We start from the raw sequence: 15,299 nt of genomic DNA, 5'->3' as shown, positions 1-15,299 counted from the left end.
TCATAACTGTCGTAGATAGGGGAAAGTGTGTGTTATCTGGACCCGAGATCTGCAAGGTCTTTCAGAAAAATGATTCAGACTTTTTAAACACTCCGCACCTTGGAGGACAGATGGCAAGAGATATTTTCTACAGCTCTCCCCGTGTAAGGTTTTCTTCTTTAAAACGATCATCAAACTTTATATATCTCAAATCCTTACAGAGTGTTACAGAGTACACAGCATGATTACATGAATATGATGCATGCAAGGCTTAATGAATCAGAACATGCAGTTTTGTATTCAATCAACATTTCACTTGTTATTACAAGTGAAGTTATTACAGTAAAGATAAAATGCATTTTTACTAACAAATTAAAAAATGAATGAAATGCAGAAGTACTTATTGTGGTTAAAAACAAGCGCACACACACAAAAAACAAAGATGCCTGCAATATGTATCTTAATAACATTTGTGATGTTTAATGAACACATCAAATTCTATTCAAGTTTAGCTGTCAGTAAAGTTTTTTGGTTTTTTTTAATTAAAAATTAATTAATTTTAATTTAAAACTTCAAAGAAACTTAAACTATCCTTCAGGTCTGAAATAAATGTTTATCTACACCACTGCTGCCTGAGAACATGCATTAAAATAATTCATAGACGTGATTTTAAGCTATCAAATAATAATTCATTTAACACACTTTGATACACTTTGATGCAGATTTCATTCCAGAAGGACGACGGTAAAATGTAAGATAAAATACGGAACATAAAATCAAAATCTCTAATCATCTTAAAAATGTCAGATGAGTCCAGGTGAGCAGTTCTACATAAAAATCATATCATATAAAATCATATCATAAATCATATATATCATATTAAATAATCACACAAGCTTTCAATATTATGCAGTTATGCACAGATAATTAATAATTGGTGACAAACTAAATTACTGCACTTTTTTCTCCAAAGTCTCCCCTTCACGACTGACATAAAAAGAAAAATCTTAGAAAGAGAAAGAGAGAGAGAGAGAGAGAGAGATAGATGTGGTGGTGGCCTGAATCGGACGAATCCTTATAAGACAGGATTCTTATTGTTGTTGAAGCTCTCAAAGTTCAGCACACCAACAGCAGGTCTGAACGTGACCTTTAGACCATCTGATCTATAAGGTGCAGAGAGGGTCCTATATGTGCCCCATGCATTTATGTCTAACAAAATGTTTATGTTTGTTTTTAACCAAATATTATGTCCTGGGTGAATACATGTATATGTATGTGAACTGTATGTACGGTTTCTTTTATTTTACATTTTACTCTATCCTATATTTAATCTGCATGTACAATATGTTCAATGTGTGTGTAGCACAAAGAGACAACAAGTTACATTTCATTGTGCAACACTGTGTTGAACAAGGTGAAATAAATTACCTTGAGATTAAACTTTCAACCATCGCTATCAGGGCAAAGGTGCAAAAGCATTTCAATTTGTGATAAATAAAGATGGGGACAAAAGACAAGAAAAAATGGGGCAGATATGGGACGACGTTGTCACGACTTAACATAATGTCAGATTTTACAGCTTGGCCAAAAACTGCTCCACTCTGCAGCATATTCAAATCAAAAGGTAGAAACGTGATCCAAACATGCAGGATATTTGAATGCATCCTGCAACATTTTAGACCTCAGTGTAACATAACGGCTCGAATGAAAAGCACACGTCCTGATAATTATGGTTTTAACTGTGCTAAACAAGTCTTATGTAAAGGCTTGACATCTTTGCTCCTGCAGTGCACATGTGCAAACGACTGTGCCGTCAGGTCTCTCAGCAGTAAAACAACACGAGGCTCACTGTATAATTCCACAACAACATCAGGCAAACAAACAAACAAACAAACACATAAAAACTAAGCACTAACTAGGCAACTAGCAAAGCACCACCACACTGGGGAACTCAGAGTCACTGACCAGGTGTTCCTTGAAGACTGGACACAAAGAAATACCTAAAAATGAATGAAAGAAATCTTTTTTTATATTGTGATTATTCGTGTCACCTGAACCACCTGACCATGCAGTCACAATGTGACTAAAATTACCCCAATAATTAATCAATAGATCAGTCTCAACAAAAGTTTGCCTACTAACAGTTTTGGAATACTTACTGTATGTTTACCTCACTAACGTCACTTTACTGTTGAGACTGTCAGAGAAATACTGATTTCATTTCAGGTGATTTTTATTGTTCTGTTACTCGAGACGTCTGGTTGAGTTGTATTATACAGCCGTTTCTATTTGTTCCCACTGTGGCCAAACCTGATATTTATGAAATGAACCTGTTCAGAAAAGTTAATGAAAGGGATTTTAGAAATACATGTGCTTTTTGAATGTCTGTGCGTGACGTGAAGATGATCATCATCTTTGTCTAACCTGGAGATGTTCGGAGTCTTCTGTTCGCAACGAGTGACGGAAAACAGAGCGGGAATGAATGTTTTCACAGACGAGCGAAGTGTAGCACTGCAGGAGGAAAAAGTTCAGCAGTGCCTCAGCCACAGTTAACGGTGCTCACTTGTGCAGCAAACAAATAAACGGCAGATTAATGGACAATAATGCTGATAAGTCACAAGATTCTACCTTTATGATGTGAAGACACTGCAGAGCGTTGCAGGTTTTGGTGTGCAGTCGTGACTTATCAGCAAGAACAAAGAGCATCACCCCGTATCTGCCCCGCTTCTTCTTGTCTTTTTTCCCATCTCTGTTTATCACAAATTGACATGCTGATGCACCTTCACCCTGATTGCAGTAGTTCAACTTTTTATCTCAGCGGTGACCTTGACATGTTATAACGACGTCAATTACAAACTTGTTCTTGGATTATAGGATGGGAAGTGATTGTGCGTGTGGTCTTGGCATGATGGCCTGCTACCGTCTTCCGGCTGTCACTGCATTCGATGTAAGACTTGTGCACAAAACTGACTAAAAAATAAAGACAGGCAGAAGTGTACTCGGAACACGACAGGACCCTCTCTGCACCTTACAGATCAGATAGCCTGCACACACCTTAGGATGATGGTCTAAAGGTCACGTTCGGGCCCACTGCTGGTGTGCTGTACTTTGAGTGTTTGTGACATACGCTGCCTCAACAACAAAAACTATCCTACATGCTATATCCTGTCCTACACGGACTGATCTGATTCAGGCATAGCAGAAACTCTACACTCCCCCTTCTCTTCTAAACTCTCAAGTCAACTTCTTAACAGAAACTCTAACAGTTGCTGAGGGTCAGAAAAAGTCTATGACTCAGGTGGAAAACTGGGTGCGGTTGTTATTTTGGATTCTCCCCACTGCTTTGGATCTCCTCAGCAACTCTATCAGAATATCTCCCTTGTTAATTATCAGTCAGAGGAATTGATCATCCATAGCTGCGATTGGCCGGACGTCATATCACACCAGATTAGAGGGGCTGAACGTCACAGAAGTGAAGATGCTGGGCATGTTGTGATGTTTCTCCCTCCACATTCCTAACAGTGTTGGACAGACTGGTAGTCAGAGACAATAAGAGAGGACAACTCAGACACCACACAGCACCTCTCACTGTCCCACTTTGTCTAATGTACCTTTCAACAGGGCAGCGGTGATTGAAATAAACTCTTTTTTTCCGTCAAACTGATGACCCTGACTGAGAATCTCAGGAATCATGAACCGTGTTGCAGCTCTGATCATTCTTCTGACTTATGTGGTAAGTTGGTCCAATAATTTGTCTTTCTTAGGGAGCCGGTATCTGACTTTCTAATGGTGTACTGTAATATAAAACACTGTGGACTCTGTTCAGTTAATCTCATATCGCCGTGATTTCAAATGCCAGATTTATAAATTTCACAGGTTTCGCTAAGATATGATCTGTGACTGGGATCGAGAAGTAAAAGAAGACATGTAATTGACTTTGCAATTTAAAAACATAAAAACACTCACTTTCAGATCTAAGAAATTTGTTGCAGTGAAGTTTTAATTACTGGTTTGGATATTGATAAACACAAAAGTTGAATTTCGATCATCAATGTCAAAGGAAAAGTGATAGTTGAGTGCTTTGCCACAAGGTTCATGCAGGCAACAAAGACCAAAGGGTCGCCTCAGATAAAAAGTTCAGCTGTATGGAAGATCTTAAATGCCAAAATACAACACAAATGAAACACAGAAATAGAGAAATACAACACACATTGTAATGCATTTTTCCTTTTCATATGTTAGAATGTGTACTACGTTTGTTTGATTTGACTTTATTTAGGCTTGAATGAAACAATGAAAGTTTTAATAAAATATGAACAATTATATTTATTATATCAACTGATCTGGTTGTAAACTGGCTGTCACCTTTAAAAGATGACATTCTTAAACATGTCTTAAACATGACTTTTATCCCGACTCAGGTCTGTTTTCATTCTCCACAATAAATAGTGTACAGCTGTAGGGTCCAGTTACTGCTTTTCTGTTGCTGGTTTTGGTTGATGTCTAAAGAGTAAAAATAATACATTAAGTGAATGAGCCCTGTAAACAATAAATTAATTCACTCTGTCATAACTTAAAAATGTGTTTTATTAGGTATCTGTTTCAAGAGTCTACGCAGCATTTGATTAATTCAAGTTCAGTGTCGACCAAATTTCTTTTAGAAAGAACTAAAAGGAAAATATAATCATTTAAAATAAAGAAATAGTAATACAAACATATAAAAAAACGGTAGGTAGGTAGAAGCACAGGACTTTAGATGAGTTTTCAAAATACCAATGGACAAGGAAGATCTCATACTGAGAGGCATATGGATAATTAAGCATACATATCAACAGTGTCTTGATAAAAGTCTAACTATATGGAAAGCTAATTATTAAAGACTTCCTTTAATATAAAAATCATGTTTGGTTCTGTCGATTTGAACATATGCAATATATTTGAACTTTAGTGTACCTGAACATTTTGCATTTGTCATATAACTCCAATGTTAAGTAGCCGACATGGCATAGGTCATTATAACACTGTTATGACATTCATGGGTTTCCTTAAAAATGTGCTGAACATGATAAACCTTATCAAACCATGTTGCCAGCTTTTTTGAACATATCCCTGTTAACTTCTTTTAATTTCCAGTTAATATTATGGTTTCATGTTTAGATTTGTTCAAAATAATATACATCACAGTAACATATAAAGAGTCAGTGATGAAATGTCTTTGAGTTTGTGGTTTCCCTCACTACAATCAACTCCATCCTCCACACAGGTGCTGTCAGAGGCCCAGCATGAGGAGGGTTACTGTGCTTTCTATGAAGAGTGTGGTTTAAACCCACTGCTGGATGGTACCCTCATAAAGCCTATCGTCCCCTGTCTCAACTACAGTCGTGCTCGTCCCCTCGCAGAGGACCACTACAACAAACTTCTACAGGTTTGTAGATTTGGATGAGTGTTTAAAGTAAAGCAGAAAACAGGACTGAACCAAGTGTGATAGAGAGAGGTCTTATTTGTCTGTACTTAAGAGCATTCCTTTGGCTTTGAGTTAGTTGATAAAATAACACCTGTTTTCCCGCTGCAGGTGTGTCCAATGTTGGATCGTGGAATAAACAACACATACGCCTGCTGCTCCATCAATCAGCTGGAGACACTGGCCAACAGTCTGACCCTGTCCAAGACTGTGCTGAACCGCTGCCCTTCCTGCGCTGACAACTTTGCCCACCTGCATTGCATCACCACCTGCAGCCCCAACCAGACTCAAACTATAAAAGTCACAAAGGTCATGAACGTCACTGACTTGGACAACGTGACAAGGGAGGCTGTGCTAGGTTACCAAGCATTCCTCAGTGACACCTTCGCAGATGGCTCCTTCCAATCTTGTAAAAATGTGAGGATCCCAGCCACAGGGGGCTTTGCCATCGCCACCATGTGTGGTCGGTACGGCGCCAAGTTGTGCAACCCCCAGCATTGGTATGACTTCCAGGGAGACTCCAGTAACGGACTCGCTCCACTGGACATTGACTTCGTCCTGGTGAAAGCGGGAGACACACAGGGACTACCAGAGGGTGTGATTCCCTACAACGGACGTGCTCTGAAGTGCAATGAGACCACACCAAATGGAGGTGAGGTCTGCTCCTGCCAGGACTGCATAGAGTCCTGCCCACAGATTCCACCTCTGCCAGAGCCCCCTGCCCCCTTGAAACTGTTGGGTACAGACGGCTACCTCATTATTTCTATCATCTTATTCTGTCTCCTGATATTTGCCTTCCTTCTCTACCTCATCCTCACTTACTTGATAAGGAACGGGGGAAGAATGAACAATGAAAGGAAAGGGAAAGGCAAAGACCAGAACAGTAATGATGTGACTGAGCGAAATATTCATCCTTCAGAGGTGATATGCACTGAGAAGAACAGCTTGGCTGCTCAAGCTTTCCTGGGCTCACTGTTTCGGATTTGGGGAACCCTCATGGCCACTTATCCGCTCTTGGTTAGTCTCACCTCAGACTTTATAACATTTTTTTAACAGATTAAAACTTTGCACAATGTTTGCTTCTGGGAGAAAAAGGTTGCCAGTCAGATGAAGAGGAAATGTCTTTTTTGTTAATATCTGTCAATATCTAATCTTCATTCAAGGTGCTCCTGCTGTCAGCTGTAGTTGTGTCTGTTTTTGCCGCTGGCCTCAAGTCCATTGAGCTCACCACTGACCCAGTCGAGCTGTGGTCTGCTCCCAACAGCCGTGCCCGCCAGGAGAAAGACTTCCACGACACACACTTTGACCCCTTCTTCAGGACAAACCAGCTGATCTTGACAGCACCAGGCAGAAAAGGCCACACTTATGACTCTTTGCTGTTTGGACAACAGAACTTCAGTGGAATTGTATCCAAAGATCTCATCCTTGAGTTGCTGGAGCTCCAACAAACAATACAAGTAAAGAGTCCATAATGAAAGCTGAAAGCATTTGCAAAAGCTCACAATATTATTTTGACTTAGACCTCTTCTATGTCATTTTTAGAACATTGAGTTCTGGTCAGAGGATCTGAACCGCACTGCAAGCCTGAAGGATGTGTGTTTTGCACCTCTGAACCCCACCAACCCCTCCCTGACGGACTGTGCAGTCAACAGCTTGCCACAGTACTTCCAGAACAGTCTGAAGAACATTAACGATAAGGTGAACATGACAGAGCTGGGAGTGACCAAAGAGGTGGACTGGAGGGACCATTTAATCTACTGCTTCAAGTAAGGATTGACCAAATGAATTTCAAATCAGCGCTGCTTCCTCCATAGTTGCTCAGGTACATTAACCTAACCTTCCCTTCTCCTCTTGTATCTCAAGCTCTCCCCTGTCCTTCAAGGACATCACTGATTTAGGAATGAGCTGCATGGCTGATTATGGAGCTCCAGTCTTCCCCTTTTTGGCTGTGGGAGGCTATGAGAGTGAGTGACTTTCAGCACTGTCTTCAGCACATTAAATTCCAGAGCGACAAACACAAACAGGCGACTCAACTGCACCTTTCTTGTCTTGTTCTTCTCAGATGACGACTTCACCAATGCGGAGGCATTCATCCTGACCTTCTCCCTCAACAACTATCCTCGCGGCAACACCAAGTTCAAAGTGGCTATGCAGTGGGAGAAAGAGTTTCTTAAAATTGTCCAGGCCTATCAGAAAAACCCTTCAACCAATTTTACTTTCGCATACATGGCTGAGGTATAGTGAAAATCTGTTGCTGACCTGCATGTTTAGTTGTCCTCCCATTTTTTGTCACCTTATTATTTTAACGTTAATCCTCCTCTTCCCTCTGTTCTCCGGCTCGGTCTACAGAGGTCTCTGGAGGATGAGATTAATCGGACAACAGCTGAGGATATCCCCATCTTCATGATCAGCTATGCTGTAATCTTTGTTTACATTGCTGTGGCACTGGGGGAGTACTCTTCATGGAAACGCATTCTGGTAAGACCTCAGAGATTAATGTCTACCTTTATTATAATGCAGTAATGAACAACACTCAGCTTCTTTAGCCTCTTGTTGTTGGTCGGTCCACCACTTAGGTCCAAACTAATCAACAATTATCGGACCATTTTTTTTCCTGGTCCCCAGAAGATTCTCACTTTTAGTGATCCACCTCCTACCATGTTAAACTATGGTGAACAGAGTAAACACTGTACCTGCTAAACTTTAGCAGGTACAGGTCGGGAACCTTTTGGGCTGGGAGAGCCATGAAAGCCGAATATTTTAAAATTTATTTCAGTGAGAGCCATATAATATTTACCAACACTGAATACAACTTAATGCGTGAAAGTAAGACCAACGTTTTTAAAGTATAACGCGTCTCTAAATGAAATACTTCTTACCATTAATGCGACTTCTGGGGCTGCATGGTTTTGCTGACGGCCTTGTAGTCCGGTTGATACGTGGTGAGGTTACGCTTCATGCAGGCGTTGAGGCTTCCGTCCGTTAATGGTAGCTTCGTCTTTATGTTTTTCAGATGTGAGAAAGACTGCTCACATACGCACAGCCAAACGTGGTCAAGTACGCGACCGGGAGCGCGTTCCAGTCTTTGACAATCAGGTCTTCGGGTCCAAGTTTTTTCCACTTGTCCAGTAGTCCACTTGTGTTTACTCGCCAGCTCTGCTCGCCATCGCGCAGGTCGTTCCAAATCTTCATCCACATAAACTAGCTAGCTGACTACCTGATTAAAAGGAGGGAAGTTTACTTCTTGACCTTACAACGACCCGTGTCGTAGGCTACCGTATTGTCCAATGAAAATAGAGTTTTGGTGTCGAGCCCCCTGTACCGCCCTGTGATCGACAGACCCCAGCCACCCGCCGCCCTGCGCGGGATAAGCGCTAGAAGATGGGTGTTTTACTTTAAAACGACTGTAGAATTATTAATTAATCATCGTGTTAAGAAATGTCAGCTAAAATTTGTCTGCGAGCCAGATGCAGTCATCAAAAGAGCCACATCTGGCTCACGAGCCATAGGTTGCCGACCCCTGTGCTAAAGCATGTCAGCATGTTAACATCAAGCTCCAAGCCTGGTTGAGTCATAGACAGCCTCACGCCAAAAGCCAAAATTATAATTGTATAATTACTATAATTTCTGCATCCGCTCGCGCTCAAGGGTCCAATAGAGTCCGTATGATGTAAATTTCGTCATCGGAGGAAAAACTGAAGTATGGCTGTGTCACCTGCACGTTGCTTATCTTTGCAGTGAAACATGCAGGTTTATTGCCTATGAAGATAAACAATACAGAAAACATGGCACAGCAAAAGATATGCAGCACTGCAAAGGTTCACTGAGTTGATTGTACATCTGGATTCTTATCTCTGTGTGCTGTAGGTTGACTCCAAGTTTCTGGTGGGTCTGGGTGGGATCCTGGTGGTCGGCTGTTCGGTCCTGGCCTCCATGGGCTTCTACTCTTGGATCGGGATCCCTTCCTCGTTGGTCATTCTGCAGGTTGTGCCTTTCCTTGTGCTCGCTGTTGGAGCTGACAACATCTTCATCTTTGTCCTGGAGTATCAGGTGCGCATATCACTGGGCACTGTGAATGTACAGAGCCACAGATTTTTGAAGATCTGACTAAGATCTCACATCTGACCCTTCCTTCCTTGCAGAGAGATATGAGGAGACCCGGAGAGAAGCGAGAGGAGCAGATCGGTCGCGTCCTTGGAAATGTGGCTCCCAGCATGCTCTTGTGCAGCCTCTCTGAGTCTGTTTGCTTCTTTTTAGGTAGGAACCGTTGCATTGTTTTAAGTTTTTGAAAAAAAAAGCGCATGAACAAACAGGTAAGACTGGCATTGTTAAAGAGGTGACTGCAATACGATTCTTTGCACATACATTGTGTCTCTATACAGCACTTTAATCTCTATTTGTGTCTGTTTTGCTATCAAAGGGGCCTTGTCCACCATGCCAGCAGTGAAGTCCTTTGCTCTGTATGCTGCCATGGCTGTGCTCATGGACTTCGTCCTCCAGATGACAGCCTTTGTGGCGCTGCTGTCCCTGGACGCCCGGCGCCAGGATAGCAACCGCTGTGATCTGATCTGCTGTGTTAAAGTGTCAACTGAGCGTCCCAACAAGCCACACGAGGGCTTCCTGCTGCCCTTCATGAGGAAATTCTACGCCCCTGTCCTGTTGAAGTATTACACCAGGATCATAGTGGTAAAGCTACAACCTTAAAATGCAGTGAAACTAACACTAACTAATTAACATTAAAGTTGATGCTCTCATAAAAAGAGAATTTGCACAGAGGTGTTTTAAGTGAATAATTGTTGAATAACTTCTGTCCCATGTTCTCTTAAGATGGTGGTTTTCATCTTCATATTCTGTGGATCCTTATTCCTCATGCTTAACGTGACTGTGGGCCTGGATCAGGAGCTGGCCATGCCTCAGGTCAGTAAGCACTACTCTTCTATGAACACCTGTGCGTTCCTCTTTCAACGTAATCTCACACAGATTATTCTGTTTTTGGTGCAGGGCTCCTATATGCTGGAATATTTCCAGTACCTGTACAAATACTTTGAGGTTGGGGTCCCTGTTTATTTTGTGACGAAAAGGGGCTTCAACTTCACCACTGTGGAGGGCATGAATGCAGTCTGCTCCAGCGTGGGCTGTGATCACTTCTCGCTAACCCAGAAGATCCAGTACGCCACAGACCACCCGGAACTGTAAGTTTGTCCACTTTCATTATCTGTACAAGAGAAAATAAGCATTTTCAGTTGTGGTTCTAACAGCATGTTCCCTTGTTCAGTACAGCGAAGAGTGGTTTTCTGCCTTTGTCCTTCAAATCATTATTTTACACCGACAGAGCCTTGACCCCACTGATATCATAGTAGCAACCTCTTACATACTAACTATCAGGTAATCACACGAGTTAATGATAAACTCAGTTACATGAATGACACTTAGCAGATAAAAGGTGCCTCTAACTGATTGTGCCAGGCAGGCAAAACCAAAACATCCCCTGTAGTTACTGTTCAGATGAACAAACAGAGTTGCTGATGTTCTCTTCAAACCACTGAGTGTGGTTACAGCGAGGCTAATTAGTTGGAGTAATAAAAGTCTCAAATTATATTATGTTTTCCACCAGACAGATAACTTGGGATGCATAAATTAATCCACCGAGTTATATTACCTCAATGTGAGACAGAGGGATTAAAATTAACAACACACTTTTGCTTCCTGGAGATAAGAGCTCGTATATCGTTAGCATTATCGGTTGCTTACTGGCACAGAGCAAACCTGTTCTTATATAAGGGGGATTTTCCAAAGTTACAGTGTTGTATAAAAGTGGAGAACATAAGGCTGATAAAGCAATGCTGCTATGAGAAGAATGTATTACATTTATTATATTATTCTCAATAACATTTTGGGAGATGTGCCACTTTGCCTTGCTGCAGAGAGGTAGATGAGAATACTGACACGACCATCAGTCTGTACAGCTAGCTAACTGCGTCCCTGTGTTTCCGGTCTTTGTGCTAAACTAAGCTAACGGGGCAACAGAAATGGGAGCTGTAAGGACCTTTTCATCAAACGATCAGCAGGAAAGTTTATGTGCATTTCCCAAATATAGCTTGCACCCCTGTGTCATGAGCTCCACTGTTGTTCACAAACTATTAAAGACACACCCAAAAGTCACACAGTTGCACCGGATGATTTTTTTCTTTGTGTCGGTTAAACTGGGCATTGCAGATTTCTTTGAATCAATCCCACAAACACCATTCTGCTGCTGTAAATACTCAGTAACAAGTACCAAATGTGTGTTAATCCACAGCTGAAAATAGTTCCCGACAAATGCACTTCATGTGATGCAAGATAACGTTTGCTGAAAACTACAATGCCCAGCTGTTCAAGAAAATTACTGAGACTTTTAAAGAAACAACACTATATAATTTTGACCTGATTTACATCTCAGCCTCGTAGCATCAGTCTTATTCTTTAACACTTCCTTCCTCTAACCATCTGATGGTCTGTAGATCCTACTTGGCTATTCCGAGTAACTCCTGGGTAGATGATTACATCGACTGGCTGAACCCTGGATCCGGATGTTGCCGTCTGTACACCAATGGTCCAAACACAGGGCAGTTCTGTCCTGCAAGCGAAGGTGATAACCACTTCTGAGAAAACATCACATTTACTGTGAATGTCCTCATGTGATGAAAGACCCTTCTTCTATTAACACACACCCTGCTTTCTCAATAGCTCCTGGAATCTGTAGGAAGAAGTGTATGAACTTTGCCCATAATGGTGTCTTCAGGCCCAATGTCACAAATTTCAACCGCTACCTCCCTGACTTCCTGGGTAACCGGCCTGACCTGCAGTGCCCCAAAGGGTGTGTATCTTAGCTGTACGTGTGTGTACATACACACAAAAGCATAAAAACAAACTCACTGCTTATTGTTTATCTTCTCAGAGGTCTTGGGGCCTATGACAAAGCTGTGGTAATAGGTAAGGGTGGGGAAATCATAGGTAAGTGATCTCAAATCATCTTAAAGTTGCCAAAAATCTTGTGTTCCTCTAATGGCAATGGTACACTAAGTGACTCTTCCCCCCTCTGTTTTGCCAGCCTCTCGGTTCATGGCTTACCACACACCTTTAACCAACTCTCAGGAGTTCACTGCTGCGTTGCTGAAGGCCAGAGAGCTGGCCCACAACATCACCTTAGGCATGAGGCAAATCCCCGGCACCTCACCTGACTTTGAAGTTTTCCCTTACACGTACGTACTTTTATTTCCCGAAGCCCTTCATCTCATCTTCCCTTGTGTGCAAAAGGTTGTTCAACCATCAGTAGTTTCTGACCGGTATTTTCTTACCTCCTGCTTTCCAGGGTGACAAATGTGTTTTATGAGCAGTACCTGACCATTGTGCCAGAGGGACTCTTCAACATCGCTCTATGTCTGCTGCCGACCTTTGTGGTGTGTTGTCTGCTGCTGGGTTTGGATCTGCTCTCCGGTCTGCTCAACCTGATCACCATAATCATGATCATCGTGGACACTGTGGGCATCATGACGCTGTGGGGCATCGATTATAACGCGGTGGCCCTCATCAACCTGGTCACGGTATGTCTTAACTTTGTGAAGATAACCTCTGCTGCATGCATTTTGATCATTCTTTATTAATCTGTTCTCACTTTTGATATGTACAAATAACAATTTCTTTCGATCTTTAAACAATAATTAACTTCGTACTCTACTGACTTACTAATTCTCTGTGTTGTTTGCAGGCGGTGGGCATCTCTGTCGAGTTTGTGTCTCATATGACAAGATCCTTTGCACTCAGCACTAAACCCACACGTGTAGAAAGAGCTAAGGAGGCTACGGCCAACATGGGCAGCGCGGTAAGAAACTATAAGGCAACGCAGAGCAGAGACAGTGTTAATGAAGCTTAAAGCAAAGCTCAGGGAAATCAACACGGACTGGTAGCACCGCATACTGTATAAACGTCCACATGCAGCAAGAGCTGTCCGAGTTAGATATGTTGATTTTGTACCCTGTAGGTGTTTGCTGGTGTTGCTATGACCAACCTGCCAGGCATCCTTGTGCTGGCGTTTGCCAAAGCTCAACTCATCCAGATCTTCTTCTTCCGATTGAACCTGATCATTACGCTGTTGGGGTTGGCTCATGGACTCATATTCCTCCCCGTGCTGCTCAGCTACTTTGGTATGTACTTTGCAGGTGCCCACTCATGCATGCAACACAGAGATTTGAAGAGCCACTATGAAATGGATTAAAAATTTTCAAATGTCAAACGTTTCCTTTTCTCAGGCCCTGATGTGAATAAGGCAGTGCTGCTGCAGCTCCAGCGGGACAAAGAAAAGGCCAAGCAGCAGCTAGAAATGGGAAACAACAGGATAGAAGTCTACGATAACAAGAGCTATGAAGACAGTGAGGTAAAACAGGAGCCATACTCGGCGCCCACCAATCACGAAAGCAAAAATTTGAGGATGACAGATGACAAACTGGAGGAGAAAGAGGTGCGAATTGACCGTTTCTGAACACTGATGACAAAACTGTTTCGAGCTCTGACGAGTAAATACCTCTGCAACAAACTGAACAAGGGTGGTCACAGAAAAGGACCGATAGCAAAGAGTCATGCATGGAAATCATTAACTATGTACCTCAATCAGAAACGGACCAGTGGGACTGAAGACAGCAACACACAGTTGTGCAATATTTCTGAGCAAAGCAAGAGTGGACAATGAGAGTCAACCTTCCTGTCTCAACATGTGGAAAACTACACATCTGTCTTCACAAGCACAAGTGGAATTACTAGACGGGACAGGAGGTTGACAGATGTTCTTGAAGTCTTTTTTTTTTTTTGATAAATGTAATTATTTTGTATGTGTGAATATTTCACAGTAGTACTGTTAATTTAAAAGGAACAAGCACTCCAGCATTTCATATTATATTTTCTTGAATTATGGTGGCATTGCTGTAAAATGTTAAATGTGTTTAAACATTTGGTATCTTAGGTTTTCATTAGTTATTTCTGGTACAAATAATAAATGTCTTTACACTACGTTCTGCGCTATGAACAAGTCTGACTGAAAACTTGTGAATGTACTTAAATAAAGCTAAGCACTGGACACTCTGATGCGATTATTTTTATTTTCATTTTTTCTTGGAATGTCTGAGGAATGTCGGGAGAAATATGCGATTGATGAAATACGTGAAGATTAGCAGATGGAGCCGGTTTGTGTTTTATACAGAGTCCAGATCAGACATGAAGGCGATGACTGCAGGTCATGTGACAGAATAACCTGAGCTTGACAGAAGTTAAATAACGTGTTTAATAACAGTATTCAGTATCCCCACATCTGTTGCAGGAGTAATGCAGCTGCATGACATGTCCATTAGATGGCGCCACTGAAATAATGATGTTGCAAAGCACCCCGCTGCCATCTAGTGACACTTCTTTTGTTTACGTTTTAACCACAAGGCCTTATATTGGTACATTAAAAGAAAGTGTTGAAAGTGTGATTTGGTTGTTAGTGAAGGTGTGATTTTGAAGAGAGCTGTGAAACAATTTTAGTATTTTCACATGTAGGGATTACATTTCAATTTCGTAAAAATTGTTTTACAGATATTTTTCATTTAATCACTGATATTAGTAATTCCCTTTTCACTACTAAGAATTACAATATCAGATCTAAAATTGAATTTCCACATTTCCAAATGTAACTTCTTATTTCAAATACACATTCCCAATATGTCCAACATATCAACCGATCCTGACATGTTGCCATGCTGACTGGTGGAAACTCCAGTTTTGACATCTAAGATTCCCTTTGAATTGTAGACGCCTCAAATATAATTATTATGCTGATGAATATACT

General features: G+C 41.5%; 1 protein-coding gene and 1 long non-coding RNA gene across 2 annotated transcripts; one reads left to right on the top strand and one right to left on the bottom strand.

Annotated features, from left to right (window-relative positions):
* The first annotated feature begins 2,892 nt into the window (after window positions 1–2,892).
* npc1l1 (NPC1-like 1) lies at window positions 2,893–14,557 on the top strand. Its single transcript, XM_046386857.1, has 21 exons — window positions 2,893–3,712; window positions 5,243–5,404; window positions 5,552–6,457; window positions 6,604–6,897; window positions 6,983–7,206; window positions 7,304–7,404; window positions 7,503–7,675; window positions 7,790–7,918; window positions 9,308–9,490; window positions 9,583–9,697; window positions 9,861–10,126; window positions 10,268–10,357; window positions 10,442–10,632; window positions 11,941–12,068; window positions 12,167–12,296; window positions 12,378–12,433; window positions 12,531–12,681; window positions 12,792–13,023; window positions 13,188–13,301; window positions 13,461–13,623; window positions 13,729–14,557. Exons 1-21 carry the CDS (start codon window positions 3,671–3,673, stop codon window positions 13,956–13,958), a joined length of 4,080 nt encoding a protein of 1,359 aa, XP_046242813.1. The 5' UTR covers window positions 2,893–3,670; the 3' UTR covers window positions 13,959–14,557.
* On the bottom strand, window positions 7,133–8,637 carry LOC124058035. Its single transcript, XR_006843200.1, has 3 exons — window positions 8,320–8,637; window positions 7,700–7,795; window positions 7,133–7,586 (listed from the first exon to the last, which is right to left on the bottom strand). It is a non-coding gene; the product is annotated as an uncharacterized LOC124058035 (long non-coding RNA).
* Window positions 14,558–15,299: the final 742 nt, after the last annotated feature.

The sequence above is a fragment of the Scatophagus argus genome, chromosome 4 (genome assembly GCF_020382885.2).
Source record: "Scatophagus argus isolate fScaArg1 chromosome 4, fScaArg1.pri, whole genome shotgun sequence".
Classification (NCBI taxonomy): domain Eukaryota; kingdom Metazoa; phylum Chordata; class Actinopteri; family Scatophagidae; genus Scatophagus; species Scatophagus argus.
This window is presented reverse-complemented; position numbering and strand designations above follow the sequence as displayed.